Below are 24,082 nucleotides of genomic sequence, written 5' to 3' on the forward strand. Positions count from 1 at the left end.
AGCCATTAGTGTCCAATACAGTTACGTGCTTCTCTTCCTGGTAGTTTAATCGGATGAATTTGAGTTGGTGGATGTCAGGAGATAAGTATGTGAAACCAGCTGACATGGAACATCTGTTACTGCCCTTAGGCCGCCCTAAATCGAGGAGGGGGCCTAAGGGTACATCTTTCACCATCTTACAATGCTGTGATTGCAGACATTCCCCAACTCTCTGTGAATGGTACTCATGGCCTTTGATCAGTGGTCTTTGATCAGTGGTCATGACAATTTGCATAATATACATGACATAAGAATGATCAAGGAACTGACCTCACAGCCGATTGTTCATTCAGTGGGCTGGTTTCAGTCCTTATGCAAATGTATTGTTTATAAGATTGGGGAAACCTGCAGTCAGCTGAGTCTGAAGAAGTCACTTGGATGAGTGACTAAATGTTTCTCCCACTGAAAACACTGCGTCCAGATGAACAGAATCAACTTTTTTAAAGTGTTCTTGAGAAATAGCTCTCCAGGCTTTCCAAAGGTCTTTTGAAAGCTCTTCTTTACACGTTAGCTACTTTTTACTCATTTTCAGTCCAGTTCTTATACCTGAGCCTTCAGAAGAATATCTTTTTATCGTTTTTTTGCTAAGCCACTGAAGACTGACGTACGAATCATTCAAGCATAAAAAGGCATCTAACCCTTGGGTTAGATCAACTTGGCAAAGAACCAGTTTAAATTAAATTAAATTTAAATTGTATTTTTGGGTATTTTGTTAAGATAAAGAGACAATTTGTTCTCATTTCTGTAATTTAGTCTATTAAATAAAATGACATAAGGTTTTCACACCAACAATGTAATTCCCAGCTTTTACCTGAAAACTCAGCATGGTTTGCAGCATGTCCTTCAAAAGAAAAAAAAAGAGCGATACATACTTTCAGTTATCAGCTGAAATGTTTGAAAATGGACTGGAGGTTCCAGTTAAACTGAATGTATCATGTGTGCTGTGCTTCATGACAGGAGGATTTCAGTTGATGTGCACACGAATGATTTGTGTTTCCTCTGCAGGTGAAGGTAGAAAGTGTGTGTGAGCTGATGTGGATGTGAATTCAGCAGCATGGATCAGTGTGAGGACAGAGAGGAGGGAGTCCCTCCCTCTAAAACCACTCTGTGTGGGGAACATGAGAGCCAGACCACAGCTCAGAGGTGAGATGACCATCTCTAACTGTCCATGACTCTTCTCCATGTCACAGCTCAGCACTCACATCACTGCTCCATCATTATTCACAGGAACCAACCTGGACCTGAACCTGAACCCAGCTGTGTGTCCTTAAAGAGTGACGGGTCAAAGAGTATTGGTGGCAAATTTAAAGAACAACCCTTTGCTGCAGAGAGGTAAGCTGATAGTAACGTGAACTCTGATAGCAAACAATTTGGTGTCTGATTTAAATGAACTACTTGATGATGTTTCATTGTCGCCAAAGTGCCTCCCTATACGGGGTCATATGACTGTTGGGATTTATTTGTGTAAATCTGTAGTTCTCCTTAGATCTTCACTGAGTTCTTTGAACTTTCCTATTGTGCAAAGTATTAGTGAATCTAATGAGTGCTTTAAAACAAATCCCTTTTATACTGCCAAATACAAACCTATCAGAAATTATCAGTTGGCCCTGGCTGCAACAACAGTTTTATGTTTAGAAATCAAGGATATACTGTCCACTTTCATATCTGTCTCTTTGGCAGTAAGTGGTTCTTTGTTGTTTGGCTAGATGACTACATACAGGAAAATCCAGCTGTTAGCTGTGATGTTCAGGTTTGTAAAGCACTTTATAAGTGAGGCCTCGCATTACTTTTCTTCACTTATGATACAACCCAATATCACGACAAAGTGTGTAATAGATACGCTGTGTGTGCACTGTGTCCATTTCACACTTTGCTATGAGAACAGAGCCAGACCAAAGCTCAGAGGTGAGGTGACCATCTCTAACTGTCCATGACTCTTCTCCATGTCACAGCTCAGCACTCACATCACTGCTCCATCATTATTCACAGGAACCAACCTGGACCTGAACCCAGCTGTGTGTCCTTAAAGAGTGACTGGTCAAAGAGTATTGGTGCTAATTTTAAAGGACAAAACTCTGCTGTGGAAAGGTAATCTATATCTGTATATATTTTTATTTTTTCAGTAAACTTTCAAACACTGTTAAAAAAACAATTCTTTGATCTTCGGGCTGAAGGAAGAACAACACTCTGTGTTTTAATGCCCACTCAACAATCTCTTTAATCAATACAATTCTCTTTATTCCATACAAACTCTTTGAGCAATACAATCATCCGGACAGGAGATGTGCAGAGGAGGGGGTCCTGCAGATCTTGAAGTGTCTGACAGTTACACACACTCTTATAGCCTCGACCCCCACCCGAGTCATAAAACCTAAACATTCACATTCTTTCTCTCCCTCTCAGGCTATGTCCATCGTTTTCTCTCCATTTTGGCCTCCCGTCCACACTGAGACGGCGTTTTTGTCACGGTCCTGGGTCAGTGACCCAGTGTTTTGAGTTTCTTGTGCCTCTGAGTTTTTTGTATTATGTTCTTAGTTCTCTTTGTTGTCCCAGCTTATTCTTTAATGTAGTGTCTTAGTTTGGTTTTCTTGTATTCTGTTTAGTTCTCTGAGTATTTAGTAGCTGCCCTCTGTGTCTCTTTGTTGTTAGTGTTGTCTGTGTTTCTTAGTTGCTCTGTCTCCCCTAGTCTAGTTTGCGTCTCTGTGTCATACTTCCTGTTTTACGTTGAAGGTCCGTGTCTTATGTGAATGTGTTCAGTTTACACTTCCTTGTCTCGTCAGTTCTTATTTCCCCCAGCTGTGCTCTCCTTCTGTGTCTCATTCCCCTCGTTACTTCCCAGTGTATTTAAACCCTGTGTTTCTCTGAGTCAGTGTCGTGTCGTCCCTCATGCTGTGTGGATCTCCCTGTGAGTTTTAGGTTTTAGTTTAGTTTAGTTTAGTTTGTATTTTTTTTTTTTTCCTGCCAGCCAATAAAGCTGTGACTTTGAGTTGACACCTTGAGTCTGAGCGCCTGCATTTTGGGTCCACATCTCCTGCCTGCCACACAGCGTTTCATGACAGTTTTTGCTGATGGAAAGCGCAGCATTTTCAAAACGCTCTCGGAAACGCATACATTTCAAAATTATGCTTTCGCATCACAGTGTGGACATTGAAAATGCAGACTTTCTAAAACGATGACGCATGTTAGTCATGTGATGCAGTCATGTGACCAATTAAGCTAAGAGAGCAGAGGGCATTATACAGCAGTTGTTTTGTTTGTGCTGAATTTTGACAGTCCTATTAAAGATTAATATCAGTCTGTACATGCTTCAGATAGCTTTTCTTCAAATTCTTTAATTCTAACTCGTTTTTGCAACTTTGTATTTTTGTGTTATTCGCAGCAACAACTCCACCTCATTGTTAGTCCATTTAAAAAACTCTGTGCTTCTCCTCAATATTTTGCCACGGCGTTTCTATGAGTTGGAAAGTAAATCAGCGGCAGACAGAAATGAGGCAGGTCAAATCTTCTTGCGTTTCACACATGCACAGTACTGGAACATAAGCGTTTTCGGCCGTTTCAATGTGGACGCGCAACTCTGTCAAAATGACTGAAAACGCTAGTGTGGACACGGAGCATTTTCGTATGAAAACGCCGTTTTCGAATATCTCCGTGCTAGTGTGGACGTAGCCTTAGTGAGCTTCAGTTATGACCTTGGCTTTCAGCATGTTTTGTTCTCCGTAATCAGACAAAGCGGGCCATGATTCTATGCAAACAGTATTTCTTTATAAATCAGCAATATAAGGTATCATGAAACAGTGTAATATTCCATTCCTGTCTTTTCTCAAGATAAACAATCAATTAATTTCTTACATGTACATGGGGATTTTCACAGCTCAGCATCCAACATCAAAATCCGCTGGGGCCGTCCCAGCAGCACACATTTATACACAGACATCAACAACCTTGTGATCGCTCTCTGTCTCCTGCCTCCCTATCTTGTGTCCTTGCTGCCCACTTCTTCGCACACTATATTCTCCTGGGTTTGGCTTACCAACTCCTTATCCCACTAAAGGCAGCTTTCTGTCGCTCCTGCTTCTCACATACATCTCTGACCCATTCTTCCAATTCTGTGTGTGTGCTCGATGTGTGAATGTTTAGTAACTTGACCTATGACCTACTTAAATGAATAATGAATATAATGCTTTACCATGGTTCAACAACTAAATCCCAACTACTGCGATAATACGATAATCTATTCTCACACAGCTCAGCACTCACATCACTGCTCCATCATTATTCACAGGAACCAACCTGGACCTGAACCCAGCTGTGTGTCTTTAAAGAGTGACTGGTCAAAGAGTATTGGTGCTAATTTTAAAGGACAAAACTCTGCTGTGGAAAGGTAATCTATATCTTTATATATTTTTATTTTTATTTTTTCAGTAAACTTTCAAAAACCTAACCACTGATGTAAGAGGCTTTTCTGTCAGAAAGCTGGTCCAGCAGGTGTAAACTTTGTACTTTGGCTCAGAAACAATGTTGGTAGCAACCACTCAAGTGGCATCAGGTCTTGCTAAGCGGAGGCAGCCCTTACTGCTATTAAGAATTGGATGTCAATAGAGACTCTTTTTTTTTTTTTTTTAACCAGCTGCTCCTAATTGCCCCACTATTTAGGCACAGAACAAAGGGCTATGGGGCTTTTGCCATTTTATTGGCAGCCTTTGTTTTAGAAGCCTTTGAAGTTAAAATCTAAGCCACAAATCACTTATAGGTTTCCTTCTTGATGGCTTAGGTAAAGTCCAAGAGACTTGCTTTAATTTCCTTTCTCTAAGCTTCCAAACCTATGATTCAAATGTAATCTCAGATGAGTAATAAAAAGTTTTGTGACGTCCAAGCATTGATACTAAACTACAGTTAAAAATGAATAGGTTGATTGTGTGTCATCAGGAGAGACAGCCACAGAAAGATGTGCCATAACTATAGACACATCTCCTCATGATGTCTCCAAGAGGTAAGAGGTAGATCCAAGAAGATGCAGTGTTTAAAATTGATCCTGGTGCATCCCACAGGTTATTTTAGAGATTTTGGGGAAAGTTACAGTCACAGTTAATAAAAGATTGCCTAAAGTTATGAATGATGTTAAATCCAGTTTGGTGTATTTTGCACCTAGTAGCCGCAAATCAATTATTAATGTCTCAAAGAAGTCCATCAGTGCCGTGATTCTATCTCATATGAACATCTGTCTTAGCTGCTGGTAATCAAGCTAAAACAAATCATTCAACAATTCAAATCATCACTGTAAAAAAATTTAACACAGGTAAAACATGATTACATGGTTTTCCTTTCCTCTTAATTAGGAAGGTGGGATTGTAAAATAGTTTTTCTGAGAAGTCTTTTTCTCTCTCTTATTTATTCATCTTCATGATTTCTCTACAGAGAGAACAAGAATACCTCAGAGGTTTCCAGTGATCAGCCTCCCCAGCAGCATCAAGCACACCTGGACTCCATATTTATGGTCTGTAAATATACAAACAGTACTTTACATCTGTTCACGGTCATTTCTTAAAAATTTTATGCATGTTCTTACAACCAAACACAGAAGTAAAAAGCGTGACTATTTTTGAAAATAGCTTCAAAATTCAGATGGTGCAGCAGCAAAAATATAACTGTATGGTATTGACATTGTTTTTATTTAAAATTGTATTTCAAGCTCTAATATTTCTAAACCACTTGTTAGTTTTATTTAAAAAATACTTTTAAATCGTTACAGAAAGTTGTATTATAATAAAGTGGAAGCAATTGGGAATGAAAGTCTGACTGCACTGTGCCAAGTGTAAAGTTTAGTGGAGGTTGGATTATGGGATTTGTTTGTTTTTCAGGGTTGGGGTTTGGCTCCTTAGTGCTGATCCTGTGTTTGGTTTTCACAAAATTGTATGGTATGACCAAAGGTCTCCACTTTGGTGTCATCCATTCAGAGTCTTGTGGTTTGTTTGGATGCAGCTTTACAAACCTAAGCTGTTCTGTTTTCTTCTCAGAAAGAAGAGCTTTCTCCTGACAACCCTTCTAAACTTGCAGTATTTGTTTCTCCTTTTTGTAAATGTACTGTCATAAACTTCAACTCTTTGGCTCTTGTGGTTTTTTTGCTGTTCCTTTGAGAATTGTACAGTCTAACCAGGTTTGCCGCGACATCCACACCTTGGAAGACTAGCAGCTGACTTGATTATTTTCCACTTGTGAATAATCTTTAGGATGATGGCCTTCAAATTGTTTTCAACTTGCTTTAAAACTCTTCCCAGATTGATGGGTGTGAATGCCCACATGAATGCAGCATTGAGTGCAAAACAAAAGAAATGGTGTATGCAGACCTGCAGTGCTCAGCACGAATCTTAACATTCCCTGAGACATTTTCCTCCATCACCAAGGTCTAAAGTTAATTTATTCAGCTTTTAAGGGGGATCTAAAAACAGCAAATTGACACCACATGAAGCCCTAGAATGATGTATAAATAAAACAGATTTTAATTTCAGCTGGATTGTAATTGTTTTCAACATGGTTCTAATGTTTGTATCTATGATTTCAGATTTATTGAGTCATTCATATAAATTTCTGTTCCAGCTCCTGGAGGAGAAAATCATCACTTTTGTGAAGAATGAGTTAAAGAAGATCCAGACAGTTCTGTATCCAGATTATTCAGAATGCTTAAACTGCCAGACGGAGGATAAGGAGATTTTGGAGTGTGAGGATGAAGAGCAAAGGAGTAGCAACAGAGAGGCATTTATAAAGATCACACTGCAGTTTCTGAGAGGAATGAAGCAGTATGAGCTGGCTGACCGTCTGCTGAGCAGTAAGAGGATTTTTCTAAACATATAAGCTGCTGGTTATACTAAGACATTTACTAATGTCTGAAGGATTGCACCAGCACATGTGTAAACACTCATTCTTTAGAAGAATTAAATGGTGGGATATTTAATATATAACTTAATCAGGTAACATATTGTCTGTTTTCAGGCAGATTTGCTCCAGTTTGTCAACATAATCTTAAATCTCAGCTGAAGAAGAAGTTCCAGTGTCTGTTTGAGGGGATCGCTAAAGCAGGAAATCCAACCATTTTGAATCAGATCTACACAGAGCTCTACATCACAGAAGGGACTGCAGAAGTCAATGATGAGCATGAGGTCAGACAGATTGAAACAACATCCAGGAGACGAAAACCAGATGGACCAGAAACAACAATCAGACAAGAAGACATCTTTAAAGCCTCATCTGGAAGAGATGAACCAATCAGAACAGTGTTGACAAAGGGAGTGGCTGGCATTGGGAAAACAGTCCTAACACAGAAGTTCACTCTAGATTGGGCTGAAAGCAAAACTAACCAGGACATCAAGTTCATTTTTCCATTCACTTTCAGAGAGCTGAATGTGCTGAAAGAGAAAAACTTTAGCCTGGTGGAACTTGTTCATCACTTCTTTACCAAAACTAAAGAAGTAGGAATCTGCAGCTTTGAAGACTTCCAGGTTGTCTTTATTTTTGATGGCCTCGATGAGTGTCGACTTCCTCTGGACTTCCACAAAACTAAAATCCTGACAGACCCCACTAAGTCCACCTCAGTAGATGTGCTGCTAACTAACCTCATCAGAGGGAACCTGCTTCCCTCTGCTCACCTCTGGATAACCACACGACCTGCAGCAGCCAATCAGATCCCACCTGGGTATATTGACATGGTAACAGAGGTGAGGGGGTTCACTGACCCACAGAAGGAGGAGTACTTCAGGAAGAGATTCAGAGATGAGGAGCAAGCCAGCAGGATCATCTCCCACATCAAGACATCACAAAGCCTTCACATCATGTGTCACATCCCAGTCTTCTGCTGGATCGCTGCTACAGTTCTGGAGGATGTGGGGAAGAAGAGAAAAGAGGAAACAAGGACAGCACTACCTACAACCCTGACTGAGATGTACATCCACTTCTTGGTGGTTCAGGCAAAAGTGAAGAAGGTCAAGTATGATGGAGGAATGGAGACAGATCCACCTTGGAGTCCAGAGAGCAAACAGATGGTTGAGTCTCTGGGAAAACTGGCTTTTGAGCAGCTGCAGGGAGACAACCTGATCTTCTATGAATCAGACCTGACAGACTGTGGCATCGATATCAGCGCCGCCTCAGTGTACTCAGGAGTGTTCACACAGATCTTTAAAGAGGAGAGAGGGCTGTACAAGGACAAGGTGTTCTGCTTCATCCATCTGAGTGTTCAGGAGTTTCTGGCTGCTCTTCATGTCCATCTGACTTTCATCAACTCTGGAGTGAATTTACTGGAAAAGCAACAGGAAACCACCCAGATTTTGCAAGAAGAAGAATCTGCAGAGACTTGCTTGTACAAGGGTGCCGTGGATAAGGCTTTACAGAGTTCAAACGGACAACTGGACTTGTTCCTCCGCTTCCTCCTGGGTCTTTCACTTCAGACCAATCAAAGTCTTTTACACGGGCTGCTGGCACAGACAGGATGTAGCTCACAGACCAATCTGGAAACAGTTCAACACATAAAGGAGAGGCTCAGTGGAAATCTATCTGCAGAGAAAAGCATCAACCTGTTTCACTGTCTTAATGAACTAAATGAACATTCTATATTGGAGGAGATCCAACAGTCCCTGAGATCAGGAAGTCTCGCTGCTGATAAACTGTCTCCTGCTCAGTGGTCAGCTCTGGTCTTTATCTTATTATCATCAAAAAAAGATCTGGTTGTGTTTGACCTGAAGAAATACTCTGCTTCAGAGAAGGCTTTCCTAAGGCTCCTGCCAGTGATTAAATGCTCCAGCATAGCACTGTAAGTCATAAAGTTTTCATGATTTAAACACACTGTTTTTTCCTATTCTGTTTAGCACAGTTGTGTGCTGTCTAGTTTGATGTAAGATTTATGTGCCAATTAGAAGCTGCACTTAATGTATAAGCTCATTTCATCGGGTTTCTTAGGGTAAACTGGTAACGATTTAGCATGTGCTAAGTTGATGATTTATATAGTCCATGTATAATCAAAAGTTCATGCTGTGCAGTCACATATTATTATTTTCTTGTCCATTGTTGTCTCCTCAGACTTGGTGGATGTAACCTCTCAGACAGAATCTGTGAAACTCTATCCTCACTTCTCAGCTCCCGTTCCTCTTGTCTGAGAGAGCTGGACCTGAGTAACAACAACCTGAAAGATTCCGGAGTGAAAGTACTGTCTGGGGGACTTGAGGGTCCACACTCTAAACTGGAAAAACTTAGGTTATGATTCTTCAAATTTTTCATGATATGTGTAAAATTGTTCTAGTTGTGATCCTAGATATTACATATTAAATTATCATGACTTTCTCACTACTTTCTTTTCATGTGGTCTGTTTAGGATCTTTTTTTTCTCTTTAATTAAAGAAATGACACTCATGAAGCACTTTGAGAGTTCTGGTAGAGTAAACAAGTGCTATCTAAGAACCAGTACATTTACCATTTACCACGTGAGCACCAGTTCAACTTTTTTCTATTTGTTTAATAGTTTCTGTCATGTATGCTGTCTGCAGATTGTCAAGTTGCTCAGTCACAGAAGAAGGTTGCACTGCTCTGACATCAGCACTGAACTCCAACCATTACCACCTGAGAGAGCTCGACCTGAGCTACAATAATCCAGGAGAGGCAGGGGTGAAGATGCTGAAGCAGCTCCGACTGGACACTCTCAGGTGTGCAGAGGCTGTTTGCAGCCACAGTGTATGATAGAGGAAGATGATTTTGAAAGTTTTTCTTACAGTCACACATAAAGTAGCTTTTTTCATTTAGCTCGTTATAGGAATTCTGCTTGAATGTGAACAAGAAATAAGTGAAGGGTTTGTGAATCTGTAGCCTCGTAGTCTCACGCAGCCCATTTGTCCATATGATTATGAATATAAATGCAAACCGAATAAGCAGAGGGTATGTTTTTGAGGATTCATATTTTCCCCACCACCTCTGGATAACAAGCCATGCCAAGTGTTTTGGGAGGGGTTTGTTTTGTTTGTTGTTGTTTTTTACTGGTTTACTACTTTACAAATGACTAAGCTGCCAATGTTTCATTACTATATTTGGCTGCTTTTAATGATATGGACAAGGAGCATTGAAAGTGGACTGCATTACTTTGAACCACTATTTCCAAAGAACATGCTTAGGTTGGGCGATATGTAAAAAACTTCCAACCGATGCAGGTGATATATTCACGTATGCACAGACTTTTTGATGGGCGGAGCAATGTAATGATGCACATACTGATTTGCGCGTTTAGAACACAGATGAAGTCCAAACATGGACAAAGTAATTGCCAAATTGCACACTGGAGGAGAAGGCACAGATAGAAATAGACTGTTACCTCAGTGAAGAGTTGTTTGGTCGAGTGTGTAAAACAGATAAACACTGGAAATGCCTGTAAACACGGTTATAGTGGAAAAAATAAGCCAGTTTCTCTTTGTTTCCCTCCCCACCATTGTGGGTTTTTTTTATTTGATAAAATGCTTTTGGGTTTTTTTTAACATAGGCTACTGCCGTTCTTTCTTTCTCTTATTTGAGTAAATCGCTCCAGCGCTCTAAGGAGGGTGCATTTGCTCACAGCTGAAGGAGGGTGACGTTAAAACAGCGATATTATTTGTTTCTGTTGACTGCTTCTGTTAGCTTCAGCAAACTTATTCATGGGCAAATAAATAAATAAATCACCCTTGTAAAAACGATTGAGCCTATCGTCAATAGTCGATATATTCCTCCAATCGCCCAACCTTAGTACATGCAAATAATTTGTATTTCAGTTCTCAACTTTAGACTTTAACTTTGTTTTACGGTAAAACAATTTATTGCAATTAAATTACAATCAGTTGATTATTATTGTATTCACCCTCTGGAGTCGACGGACGCGCCGGCGCATCAAAATCACATGACCAATTTAAGACGACAGAGCTACAAGATGCAGCAACTCAGTCTCCATTTCAATTTGGGTCGAGAGTACAGACTTCAAACGATATGACAGTTTTTGAATTGTGTCAATGGGCCACGTAAAGCCAGAGTTCTGATAAAAAATACACGCAATGTTTTTTCTGAACAAAACAGTGGTGTTTACAGCGGGAAGAACGGTAAAAACTGTGTTTTCTACAGACAGTGCTAGCAAACACTCGCCACTTGCAAGTGGAAAAAAAGGAAAAAACACCCCTTCCCCATTGGTGTTAGAGTTTACCATGCGGCACTTGGTTGTTTAGGGAGAAGGGGAAGTTTTAGGAGTGACACCTGCGACGGAAAGCGGGCGAGCAAAAGAAAGAGAGAGAGCGAGTTTTCATATGTGAGACATTAGTGACATTTAGCGTGTTTGGAGGCTAGAGTTAGTGTGTTGTGTAGTTATAGTTTTGTATTGTGTGTCAGTTATACTGCTGAATGTCACATTTGCTCCAAAAAAGCCATCAAATGCAGATTCCAGTGTAAACGCTGTTCCCACATGGAAAACAGGACTGATACACCTCCTGCTGTCAGACCTGCAGGGTTTAGGCCTGTGGTGTTCTCCTCTGTCTTATACTGAACACAAACTAGTTTTTTGGACTCGCACAAATAATTTGTGTGCCACCTCATCTGATGCAGCACACATGATTGTTCTGTAAATAGATTTAAATGGTTATATAAAAAACGCCTGAGGCCTTGGCTGCATTTTTAGGTAAAACATACCATATAACTTTGTTGTTTGCCAAACTTGTGCATAATTTTTAGAAATGTACAATTTCTATTTGCATTTCAAGTTATGAAAATGATTCGTTAAACATGTTTGTGGGTTTTACAGTAAAAAATATGACTTTTTTTCTACTCAGATGAATTTTTTTGTCTGAATTTAGATCAATTGTGCTAATATAGTATGCCAAAATGAAAAAATAACTCAAATTTCAAATATTTGAGGTTGTGCTGAAAATAATGATACAAAACAAGGCAAGATAAACAGTTTTTAAAGGTGAAATATAGAGGTAAAATCAAAAGTAGTCAAAAATGGCCAATTATACCCTGGACCCCAGAGGGCTAATATTATTGTAATAAAAATGAAGTATAAAGTATAAAATGACCATAAATACATCACTGCGATTTAGTCGGATGTTAAAAAATATAATTTTTATTTTGTACAAATAATGCACAAAGTGTATAAATAATAAAATGTCTTAAGGATATTTGGAATGGACCAGCAAGGATTTAGTATGTGCACAGTTAATAATCAGTATAGACTGCACATTTTAAAGTTTTTTTGTTTGTTTGTTTGTTTGTTTGTTTGTTTTGGTTTGTGTGTTTGTTTGGGGGTTTTTTTACCTCTTCTTGTCTCAACAGACTAAGTGGTTGTAACCTCTCGGACAGAATCTGTGACACTCTATCCTCAGTTCTCAGCTCCCACTCCTCTAGTCTGAGAGAGCTGGACCTGAATAATAATGACCTGAAGGACTCGGGAGTGAAAACACTGTGTGGTGGACTAGAGAGTCCATACTGTAAACTGGAAATATTCAGGTCAGGATTCTTCAAACTTTGCATATAAAGTCCATTTAAATCATATTCAATGCTAACCTATGTGGCTAACCATGGCCACCCAGGGCTACTGTTGATTTATTCTGCTATATTATGCTATATTATTAAAACTTTATCTAATAAGAGGATTTCTTTTCACACAGACTGTGTAGCGTCGATTTGTTGTTTTTAATTTGATGTAATTTATTACAGATGTTCACATTTTCCTCAGAATCAACTACAGTAATTTACACCAGGCTTTTTTATTGAGAGTAATTATCTGGTCAACTTTTTAAGTAGTGCTTAAATCCCTACAAAACTAATGACACTCATATGAGCATCAGTTCTACTTTGTGTAGGGCTTGTCCTAATTCTTACTTTAATAGTTTCATTAATTGAACAAATAAACTTTTAGCTCAAAATATCTCTGTTAAAGCTAACTCTGCGCTTCAATCAATCACATATTTGTTAAATAGAGGTATTGTTTCTCGCTATTTGACTGCGTCACTGTTCTCTTATAGTATCTGTCACATGTGCTGTCTGCAGATTGTCAGGCTGCTTGATCACAGAAGAAGGTTGTACTGTTCTTATCTCAGTGCTGAACTCCAACCATTCCACCCTGAGAGGGCTGGACCTGAGCTACAATGATCCAGGAGAGGCAGGGGTGAAGCTGCTGAAGCAGCTCCAACTGGACACACTCAGGTATGAAGTGGCCTTTGGCAGCCAAAGTGCCTGGCAATGGAGAAAGAGACACTCGAGGAAATAGGAGAAATTTCTTCACACATCAAGGAGCTTTTTTTTATATATAAATTTTGCTCCAAGCCATATAAAAGAAAAACAAGTCTTCTATTTGTGTGAATGTTAAATAAATGAACACGGGTTTGTTTGTTTGTTTTGTTTTTTTACTTTTAGTACCACACACTGCTGTGCTTGAGGCTAGAGTGGTTTATTTAATATCACATTAGGATTTTTATTTGATTGTTTTGCACAAACAAGGATTGAAAGTTCTCTGTGTAGCTTTTTTTATACTGGCAATATATTTTTTTCTATTACTTTATGACTAAGTAGACCAATATCGATATAATATTTATAATTCATTTGTCACAGTGAGCCGAAGCAGACTGTTTGAATTTGTGAAGAGGGGACCCAAAATGCAGACACAGAGGAATGTGGAACCAAAACTTGAGTATTAACAAAAAGCGAGCCGTTTAATGTGGCTGATGAAGAAATGAAGAAAGTAATATATAAGGCAAACAAAGACAAGAATAAACAATAACCTAAACTGAGGAAACTAAAGATAAACATAAAAAACAAAAACATGAAACTTGGCATGGATACAAAGATACCTGGAACATAGAAATATGGCACAAAAGATGGCCTGACACTGAACAAAGGAGGACAGAAGGCTAGTACACAATCAGATAATGGGGGGATGGGGAATAGGTGGGAACACAGCTGGAACAAATCAGACCTAACAAGACAAGGGGAAGCAAAACTTGACACACTGCACATAGGACAGCGACTTTTACAATAAAACAGGAAACGGCATGGAACGCAGACATGACAACATGGACAAGAAGACAAGAAACATGACAGACTAATACAAAAGACATATGTGAAACATAACTAAACTTAAGGCAACCAAATGATAATCTTATTACACAACATACACTAAACAAAAATATAAATGCAACACTTTTATTTTTGCTCCCATTTTTCATGAGCTGAACTTAAAGATCTGAAACAGTTTCTACATACACAAAGGACCCATTATTATCAAATATTGTTCACAAATCTGTCTAAATCTGTGTTAGTGAGAACTTCTCATTTGCCGAGATAATCCATCACACCTCACAGGTGTGGCATGTCAAGGTGCTGATTAGAAAGCATGAATATTGCACAGGTGTGCCTTAGACTGCCCACAATAAAAGGCCACTCTGAAATATGCAGGAAGTGTTGTTTTCAATAAATTGCATGATCAAAAAATTTTTTTCTTCTTAAGATCCAACCATGCAACATATAATTTGCATATTTTTGGTGCAGCGTGTTTTGGGGTTTGAAAATGTTGAAACGTTTCTCCCACTGAAAACGCTACATCCAGATGAACAAAATCAACTTTTGGAGGTTTTGATCAGGAACTTTTTAAATTTGGTATTAGTCAGTATAATGAGGCTTTAAATTATCTTTCCAGAGACTGATCTAAATCAGGGTCTCTCATCCAGTGTCCTGAGCTTTCAATGTAAGCTTTCACTTTCTGTCATACAGACTTCATCAGTGTCTAACAGTATGTGTATGAGAGCGATGTAATGTCCATGTGTGCATGCTGAAAGAGACTGTGCTGGTCTGACCCTCCTCCTCCTTTCAGGGTGGAGCCTGCTGGAGTCCGATGGTTGAGACCAGGTCTGAGGAAGTGTAAGTGTGTTTTTAATGTGATTCATGAAAACAAAGCAGCACACATTCAACCATCTTCAAACTGTCACATGACTCATTCACATCTCTGATACCAGGAGTCATTATCAAAGTGTCAATCAATGAACGGATGATGGATCAATAACTGCAGCTGGATTGTGTTTGTTCTCTCCATCAGATTCCTGTCAACTCACATTCGACACAAACACAGTGAACACAAAACTGAAACTGTCTGACAACAACAGGAAGGTGACACGTGTGGAGGAGGATCAGTCATATCCTGATCATCCAGACAGATTTGACTTCCATCCTCAGCTATTGTGTAGAGATGGTCTGACTGGTTGCTGTTACTGGGAGGTCGAGTGGAGAGGAGACGTTTATATATCAGTGAGTCACAGAAGAATCAGAAGGAAAGAAAATGCTAAACATTGTTTGTTTGGATGGAATGATCAGTCCTGGAGTTTGTATTGTACAGATGATGGTCCTCATTCTGTCAGACACAACAACAGACAAACATCCATCTCCTCCTCCTCCTCCTCTGTCTCTAACAGAGTAGCAGTGTATGTGGACTGTCCTTCTGGCACTCTGTCCTTCTACAGAGTCTCCTCTGAAACTCTGATCCACCTCCACACTTTCAGCACAACATTCACTGAACTGCTTTATCCTGGATTCAGAGTCTTGTTTGGGGCCTCTGTGAGTCTGTGTGGCATTTGATAAGAATCTTCACCTCTTAGAGACGCACAGAAGAAGAATTTAGAAAATACTCAGACATTCACAAGTTTAGTGAGCAGCCAGGCTTCAGCCTGATGTCTGATTGGGTGCGTAGCCTCCAGCTTACTTCCACATGGGGAGCGGTTGTAGCTCAGGAGTAAGCAACATTTTATTTATATGGCACCTTTCAAGACAAGGATAACGAAGTGCTTCACAATAAAATAAAAAAAACAGAGCACTAAAAAAAAGACTTAACAAAAGCAAGTCTAAGATGATGAGTTTTTAGTTGTTTCTTAAAACAACTAATACAGTGAGCTGCTCACAGACGCTGGTTTCTGGAAGTGTTCCTGAGCCCATGCACTGATATTTTATTGCACCGCTAATGAAGGTAATAGCAATCTCACTGATCTGAAAATGCCACCAAAAACGCAAACTCATGAGTTGAAGAGGAGTCGAAGGAGATCCGGAAATCGCCAAATTTCATTTTGGACGAACTGAGCAAAGTGGCTAAACAGCAAGGTATGCTACATGTCCTAATAAATGAGATTAAACAACTAAAAAACCTGATAAAGGAGAAGGACAAGAAAATAGACGGCTTGGAACAGCGAATCGAGGGCCTTGAACAATACACAAGAATGAGTATTTAATCATAAGTGGACTAGAGATGTAACACTGAACCTACACCAGATCAACAGCTGGCAGAGGTAGAGACGGTGAAGATGCCCAGCAGAGGAGCTGCAAACACTTGAACAGCAAGTGATAAATTCCTCCAAATGAAGAATGTGAGTATTCAGAGACATCATATCACAACATGTCACACGCTCTGTATAGATAGTAAAACAAAGCCCGTTTTGAAGGAGCTAAAGAGGACTGGTGTGTATTTCCAATGAACATTTAATGAAAAAAACTGCTGAAATTGCAAAACAGGCACGTAGCCTGAAAAAACAAAACAAGATATAAGCACCATGACCGAGGAACTGCAAAGTAATGATAAGACTCCTAAAGAAGTGAAAGTTCTGATAATAAGAGAACTCAGAGACTTAGAACAATACAAACGATCAGGAGTCTGCTCTCTACTGGAATTGTGATGACTGGATATTATGAACAATGGATGTGGAAACATAAATGACAAGGTTGGATTATATGTTTCCATGAAGAGGAAGACTTTGATTATGAAAAGGACTATCAAGGTGGTTATAATTTCTAATAAATACATTACTTTTAATATCGCTGTGTGGTTTTCATCTGTAAAGCTGAATAAGATCAGAACAAATGTCAAAAGAACAAAAGTGAGGGCAGAGGTAAAAAATGACATGATATTTAGAATCTGCATATATGATTCCCTATATACTTTAATGTTGTTACAAGCCTGCAGTAAGAACTGCAAAAACTGTTTTAAATAGTTGTATATAGGATTATTATTATTATTATTAGGATGATTATTACTTTGACCTTCAGCTCAATCATTGACCTTGAAAAAGAGGTCAGAGGTCAAATGTTGCATGATATTGTAAATCTTTCTATGGGACTTTCTATATGGTGACATTTCACACCACACTTGTAAGAATCACAGGTTCTGAGTTATGAGGCTTTTTTGTCAATTCTCAAACAATAACTCACTAAGCTGACCTTGAAGACCTCAGTGGATGTAAACCAAATTTTAATGGATTGTTAACACCACCCCAATCTCCAAAGTTTTATCAGAATTCATTCAAAACTTTTTGAGCTGTCAGTAGCCACTGGAGGGGGCTCTAACACTGCAGATAAACTGGAGGAAGACCTCGTTAGATCATTTGGTTATAACTAGAACAGATATAACAGTTGTGTTTCATAAAGATGCTGAAAGTACACTTCACACGTCTGATGACATGAAGCTGTTTTTCAGACTTCCTTAAACTCCTCCTGAAACACGAACACACCGATATGCATATGTGTAGATTTCAGAGGGCACACAGGGGACACTCAAACATGTGCACATCCTATTGTACATTTTAAGTAAACCACACAGAGATGTATTAAAATGAATGAATCTATGAGTGATGTGACTTGGTGACACATTTAATCAAATTTAAATAAAATCAGCTCGTTTTCTGGCTCAGGATGAATTTGATTTTAGGTGTTTGGACCTCCTCGCTGTCAGCAGGTGTTGCTGAGTGTCTGTAAATCCTTGTTGTCTCTAAACTATGCTGCAGTTAGTGATGAGTGTGCGTTCATCCATACACACCGAGCTTCCTGCCTGTGTCAAGGAGCTGCTAATTAGCCTGTGTGTAATTTTCATTGTTGCCAATTACAGCCAGAGGGGCTCTGTGTGTGTGCGTGTGTGTGTGTGTGTGTGTGTGTTTACATTCAATGCTAACGAGCCGGCATGCCTTGCCAAGCGGTTGACCCACTTCCCAAAAGGAGGTCCCAAAGGACTAACACACATGCGCGCGCACACACACATACACACACAAAACCACAAAGTAGTGGGCATGTCCATCAGGTCACATGATCACATCTCTCAGCCTCATCTTGAATCTTAGGGTTGAAGGACTAGTTTTGCTTAGGAAGCTGACTGAGGTGGCTTCAATGTTTCCTTTATTATCTCCCTTAGCAGAGAAAACACTGGAGCTTCTCTGAAAAGAAAGGACATAATTCCATCCCATAATTCACAGTGACACTGTCCTTTTCATTTCCTTGTGATGCAGACCATGTAAATGTGAACTATTAGTGCATTTTCCATTTCATTGCAAAACCCACTGATTTGTTTTGAAAGTTAGACTGTTAAACACTCAGGTGATATCTGAACATTACGCTGCTGTGATAAAATCCTCTGTGATTGCATGAAAAACATACGTTTATATATGAACAGTTCCTTTAATCAAGATTAAGAGCTATATTTGCATGATTAAAGTTCACTCCATCCATCCATCCATTATCTGCTGCTTGTCCATGTCTGGGTCATGGGAGGAGCAGTCTCAGCAGAGAGACCCACACCTCTCTCTAACAACGAGGCATTCCCAAACCAGCTGAGAGGAATAATCTCTCCATCTTGTCCTGGTTCCATCCTGCAGCCTCCTCTCAGTTGGAAATGCCGAAAATACCTCACCTCGGAGGCATCTTGGTCAGGAGACGAGGCTTTACTGTCATCTCCCTCTCTGAGAAGAACGCTCATTTCTGTTTTCAGGATTATCATGACTAAATTTTTACTTTGAAGGAGCCAGGACCTTACCTGGGACCTTAAATGGGGAAAAAAATGGGTAAGTATCAGTTAGGAGCACTTAAACTTTCAAAATAAGAGTGTCTGCACCAGTAGAGCAAGATGGACATAGTAGTATCTGTATACTGCATCCAGTACACTACAGCAAAAAGTAAATGCCTGTGAGGCATGCAAACCAATCAGCACTCAAAGGCACCAACATAACCAACTGTAAGTGAACTAACCACAGTTTAAATGCACTTCACAAAGTCTAATTTCAAGTGAAGCCATGCTTTAATACATATAGTTTATAAGATTTAAAGCTAAAGCCAAAATACCACAGCAGAACCTTAAATCACCAAAGTTTAAAAACTAGGCTCATCTCAAAGGCAAACCTCAGGACTGATTTACATTTTTTTAAAACAACAACAGAAAAATAATGTCAGCATATTTATTCACATATGTAAAACACTTCAACTACAACAAATTCATTACATGAAAAATTCATGAAATTCATTGAATATGCATTCTAATATTATAATGACAATAAAAAGAAGCGCTGCTGTTTCCTAACTCCAACTGAGGTCTTTATCATGTCTTAAAATGATCACAGTGAAACTCCACTGAAGCTCCAAACATTTGGCTTTTGACACTTAAGCTTTAAAAAAGCCACATGGGGAAAGGAAGTGCAGTGCAGGTTTTTGCATTTGGTTCCTTGTTCTCCACGACACTGATTTGTCAGAATAAGATTTGTTGCCTCTTTTTCCAGGTGGGCTCACTGAGCGGAATAAACTCCGTCACCTTTTCTGCTCCTCGCTGTTAATCCAATTATCTGCAAAGTGTCCGGACCACCGCCTTCCTCACCTAAGAAAGAAGCCGCGAGCAGGAAGAAGCCGCGAGCAGGAAGACGCCGCTCTGTTTGCTCCAGTTTTGGTCCCACAGGAGAACACACACACACATGCACACACACGCACACATTTATCCATATGAAGTGATAATCAGCAACTGCAGACACATCAGGGTCGCTCATCAGTTCACAGCCCTCTGAACTCTTTGTTTTCTCCACTGGCCTCAGCATACATGTGTGTATGTGTGTCATATTCAAATAAAGCTTTATTGAGCCCTGAAGACGAACTCTAGTTCCTCTATTAAGAGGTCAGAACACACACTGAGCATCGTACTGGCGGACAAAGATTCACAGTTTTTACCTTTTAAGTCTCTTATCCAGCATGTTTGACCGGGTATCAGCCCAAAGATTCAGAACCTGCTGCCACCATGAGTCAGCTTCAGATGAAGAAGAGGAAATGGATGCATGTTCTTTGCTTTTCTTTCTGAAAACTATTCATCCACTCCATTTTTCATTTATCAGGTGTATCACTAGAAACCTGAGGAAAGGCTCTGTCAAATTTAATTTGTTTGGATGAACAGTTCTCACATTTTGGCTAAAATTTGCTTGGCTTTCTCAACAACATCACAAATGTGGCCTCATTAGTAGGTGCGCTCAACAAAATCTGCATTAATACTCTGATTATACATTCAGCCTTGTTGCCTTTGGACTCCTTTGTTGTCTTTATCTCGCAGTCTGTGGGGGTTTGTTGGAGTTGCATGTTGGTGCAACGCCTCTGCCCTCATCTTAGTCTCTGACAACCTCATTTACAAAGCGAGGATCTTCTTGGTCCACTTGGGGGTTCACAGTGACATCAAATTCCAGGATAAATGCTCTGAGGGATCTCCTGCTCTTTTACAGTCACACTGAACACAGTGACATGTTAAATATTCCCTCATAAACATGCAGCTATAAGGACCTGCTATAAATGTCTTGTGAATTGCATCTGGGTTTCTCCTCATTTACTGTAAATGTAAGCTGGGGAACATAGATTGATCGGGTGTGTAGAAACCATGACACACAGCGGCCTTCCGTTCAGGGGCATTCCCTCCCACTGCATCATAACCAGCTTGAAGAGGCTCTGACAGACAGCAGGAGAGTCATTTCCTTCTTGGGCCTGTTTTTGGTCTGGATTTATTCACCTTTAGTCAGACCGTGGTGCCATCATCAGCAGAACTATCAGCTTCTGTTTCTGACGTTGTCTTTGATAGCAAACAGGGTTTCTGTGTACCCCTAAAAAAGTATCTATTTTGACTTAAAAGGAGCTTTATGTTACCCAAGAAAACTGAACTACAGTGATCATTCTGCTGACTGTGTTTCCACGCAGCTCATGCTTGTATTCCATATCGGCTAAAACTGACGAAATACGCCATCATGCAGTCATCATCTTTCATTTACTATTTACATTTTAATTTGATTTTTTAAGAGCGTTTTATGCTAATGGACAGAATCATTAATATGAATTATAATCAATCTCATTGAACTGAAGGAAAGTTATTTTTGTCTTTTGCTAAAATTTGGGGGTTTATTAAGAATTTCTCTTGCAATAAAACATGATGAACTTCATAAACTGTCTTCGGAAATTTTGATGTATCATATCGGTGATTACTAACTCCAAACCCCCAAAAACTTCCCAGCTGTTAGTAAAATAACCAAAGAACCAGAGTAAATTTGGTCCATAGAGACCAAATGGAGATGTGGAGCTCCCCACAGCTAAATCCCGGGGCCTCAATGCTTCTTTTTTTTTTTTAATTAAAAAAAAAAAAAAGAAGTGTGGAGCCAGTTCTGCCTTTGCAGCTTTTGAGAACTGGACTAGATTTCAAAATTTGAGAACTGAGTATTCAATGAGAAAATGGATAAAAGTACTCAGCCACCAACATATTACTGCTCTGCCATGGAAAACCATGCCTGGCACACAGTTATTGTGTTAAAGTTAATGCCAGAGAAGGTTTCACACACTATGTCCCTCTGCACTTGGTGGCCCCACTTTAAATTTTGTGGTTCTTAAATTCTTCCAATTTGTAATAACACCACCAAGAGTTTACCTTGGAATATCTGGGAGGGAATAAATTTCATAAACTGACTTGTTGGAACGGAGGCATCCTAAGGTCCCACACTCAAATTCAGTGAGGTCTTTAAAACAACCCATCCTTTCACAAATGTTGTAAAGGCAACATGGCCAGGTGCTTGAGTTTATATATCTGTGTCACCAAATACACCCGAATTCAGAGTTTGAGACCAATACCTTTGTCCATAAAGTGTAATTATGGTATGGAATCAATGAAACCAGTTCTAGAATGGGCACTGGCACCACATTAAAGATTTTATATTTACATGATTTTATATCATTGGAGCTCCAGTTTATTTCTTAGGTCACCACATGTCAAATATAATCAAAAATTTAAATAATTATTAAAATATTTCACTCAACAAAACCACAACCATAAATCTTGTGGCAGCACAGAGGAAAAGTGAGTCATCAAGTTATATTTTAGTCTGAACAAAATTGGACAAACTGAATGGCTACAAATGTCCTGATAGACTCAAATTTCTTTGTAGTCGCACAACTCAAACAAAACGCACAAAATAATAAGATGTAAGACCCACAGATTTATGAAATCTATTCTGTTTGTTATCAGCCTCAGTTACATTTCCTGGATCTCAGATAAAGACATGAATAAAGGCTGGCTGTGGGCTGTCAGGTCTTGTTTGTGCGCGTGAAGGCAGCTATGTGAGCAATGACTTGGGCTTCTGTTTTTAGTGAAGGCCATAAATGCACACGTTGTCAACTTAAAATCTCAAACCTTCCTCTGCCCACTGAGGTCTGTGATTAGCCCCCAGCTGCCCTGACCTTCACTTGCTGGGACACCAATTACCTCAAATGCTCCACGCTGTAATTGAGGGGGCAACAGCTGCCTTTTAATGGCACCTTCACCTGTTTTCAGCAGGATTGGTTCTGCAGACTAGTTTCATCTGAAGCAAAGGGTACTTTCTAGCTTTTATGCTTTCTCCACACCAATGCTAGTGATTGTGAAAATTCAGTATTTTTCGCATTGGCACCAACTGGGTAAAAAAAAGAGTTAGACTTATAAGGTTTACTACTATCTACTACATTATGTTCATCCTAAAGTTGTCATTTGACATAATTGCTTTTGGACTCCACATTTTGAAGAGTGCCATGCTGATTCGTCCATAAAGTGTACAGATGCATCACAAAGACACATATCTCTCAATCACTCATATGTAAAATTCCTAGAACTCAACAAAACATGGCACCACAGTCTTTTTACACACAGCAATCCAAACTACTTATCGCAAAATTGCATAAAAAAAAGAGACCAACACCCCAAACATGATCCAGAGTTTTAATTCAGACTACAGTTAGCAGAAGTCTGGCAGAAACACAGCAGGATATTCAAAAGTGAATACTTTAAGCCAGATTATTGTAATTTTGTGAACTATGGAAAGAATTTAATAGCATTTTATGTCTGAGAATTAAAAGTCCATTCATAAGTCAAAGTGGCTTGCAAACAGTCATATCCAGGAAAAATGTAGTTTCACTATAACCTGACCAGTACTATAAAAGAAATACCAGTTGTTGTGAATTGTGGAAGGACTGAGGTATAGATGCCAATTAATAAGATTGTCAGTCCTTCTGACACGTGACATAAAATTTATGCTTTTATGTGCTTTAAATTAAACTATGCAAGCTATGTTTATACCAGTCACCTTGAATTAAAAGAATTAAATGCATCAAATAAAAACTGTTCTATATAGAGCTGAAATTTGAGATTGGAGACTTTTTTTTCTAAATACAAATAAAATTGTTGTTTTTAAACTAGCCTTATAATGCTCATGACCTCTGTCATTAAATATTTACTTTTTTTTTTTTACATGGTAACATGTTTTTAAATGTTGGTTTTCAAATTTTTAAACCAGCTTTAATCTTATCATATCCATATCCTCTCAAAGCACCACTGTGATTCTGGAGCTGCCAACAGCATCTCTTCCTGGTTTGATGAGGAGTGGGATGGAGGAGGAGGAGGATCGGCCCCTGCAGGAGCTTCACCTGTCAGATCACCATGTCCTTTAGAGGGAGGGTGGAAGAGAAGGAGTACTCCTCATCTGAATTTCAACACCAAGCCCAGCTAATCCCCAGAGGGGAGCAACATTAGCACATTTACTGGGACAGTAACCTAAGTCGACAATAATAAAGATACAGTGGTTTACATTAAAGACATTATGGCTTAAAATACAAATATGTCTGTTGATGTTTAGTTGCAGCTACTGTGGGACAAATGTTGTTTTTAATACATTGGATTTGATATCTTCACATAAAAAAAGAAAAAAAAATCCTGCAACATGTTAATGTT

General features: G+C 39.2%; 1 protein-coding gene across 3 annotated transcripts; it reads left to right on the plus strand.

Annotated features, from left to right (window-relative positions):
* The first annotated feature begins 418 nt into the window (after positions 1–418).
* On the plus strand, positions 419–14,936 carry LOC120746278 (protein NLRC3-like). Of its 3 annotated transcripts, none has more exons than XM_040051695.1 (12): positions 419–1,182; positions 1,267–1,371; positions 2,029–2,127; positions 4,322–4,420; positions 5,455–5,533; positions 6,634–6,862; positions 7,027–8,836; positions 9,103–9,276; positions 9,567–9,722; positions 12,355–12,528; positions 13,072–13,227; positions 14,717–14,936. In XM_040051695.1, exons 1-12 carry the CDS (start codon positions 1,094–1,096, stop codon positions 14,721–14,723), a joined length of 3,177 nt encoding a protein of 1,058 aa, XP_039907629.1. In that variant the 5' UTR covers positions 419–1,093; the 3' UTR covers positions 14,724–14,936. The 3 variants fall into 3 exon arrangements, with proteins under 3 accessions (XP_039907629.1, XP_039907627.1, XP_039907630.1); XM_040051693.1 differs by lacking the exon at positions 14,717–14,936 and adding an exon at positions 14,340–14,574; XM_040051696.1 differs by lacking the exons at positions 12,355–12,528; positions 13,072–13,227.
* The last annotated feature ends 9,146 nt before the right edge of the window (positions 14,937–24,082 follow it).

The sequence above is a fragment of the Simochromis diagramma genome, unplaced genomic scaffold (genome assembly GCF_900408965.1).
Source record: "Simochromis diagramma unplaced genomic scaffold, fSimDia1.1 OVJJ01000107.1, whole genome shotgun sequence".
Classification (NCBI taxonomy): domain Eukaryota; kingdom Metazoa; phylum Chordata; class Actinopteri; order Cichliformes; family Cichlidae; genus Simochromis; species Simochromis diagramma.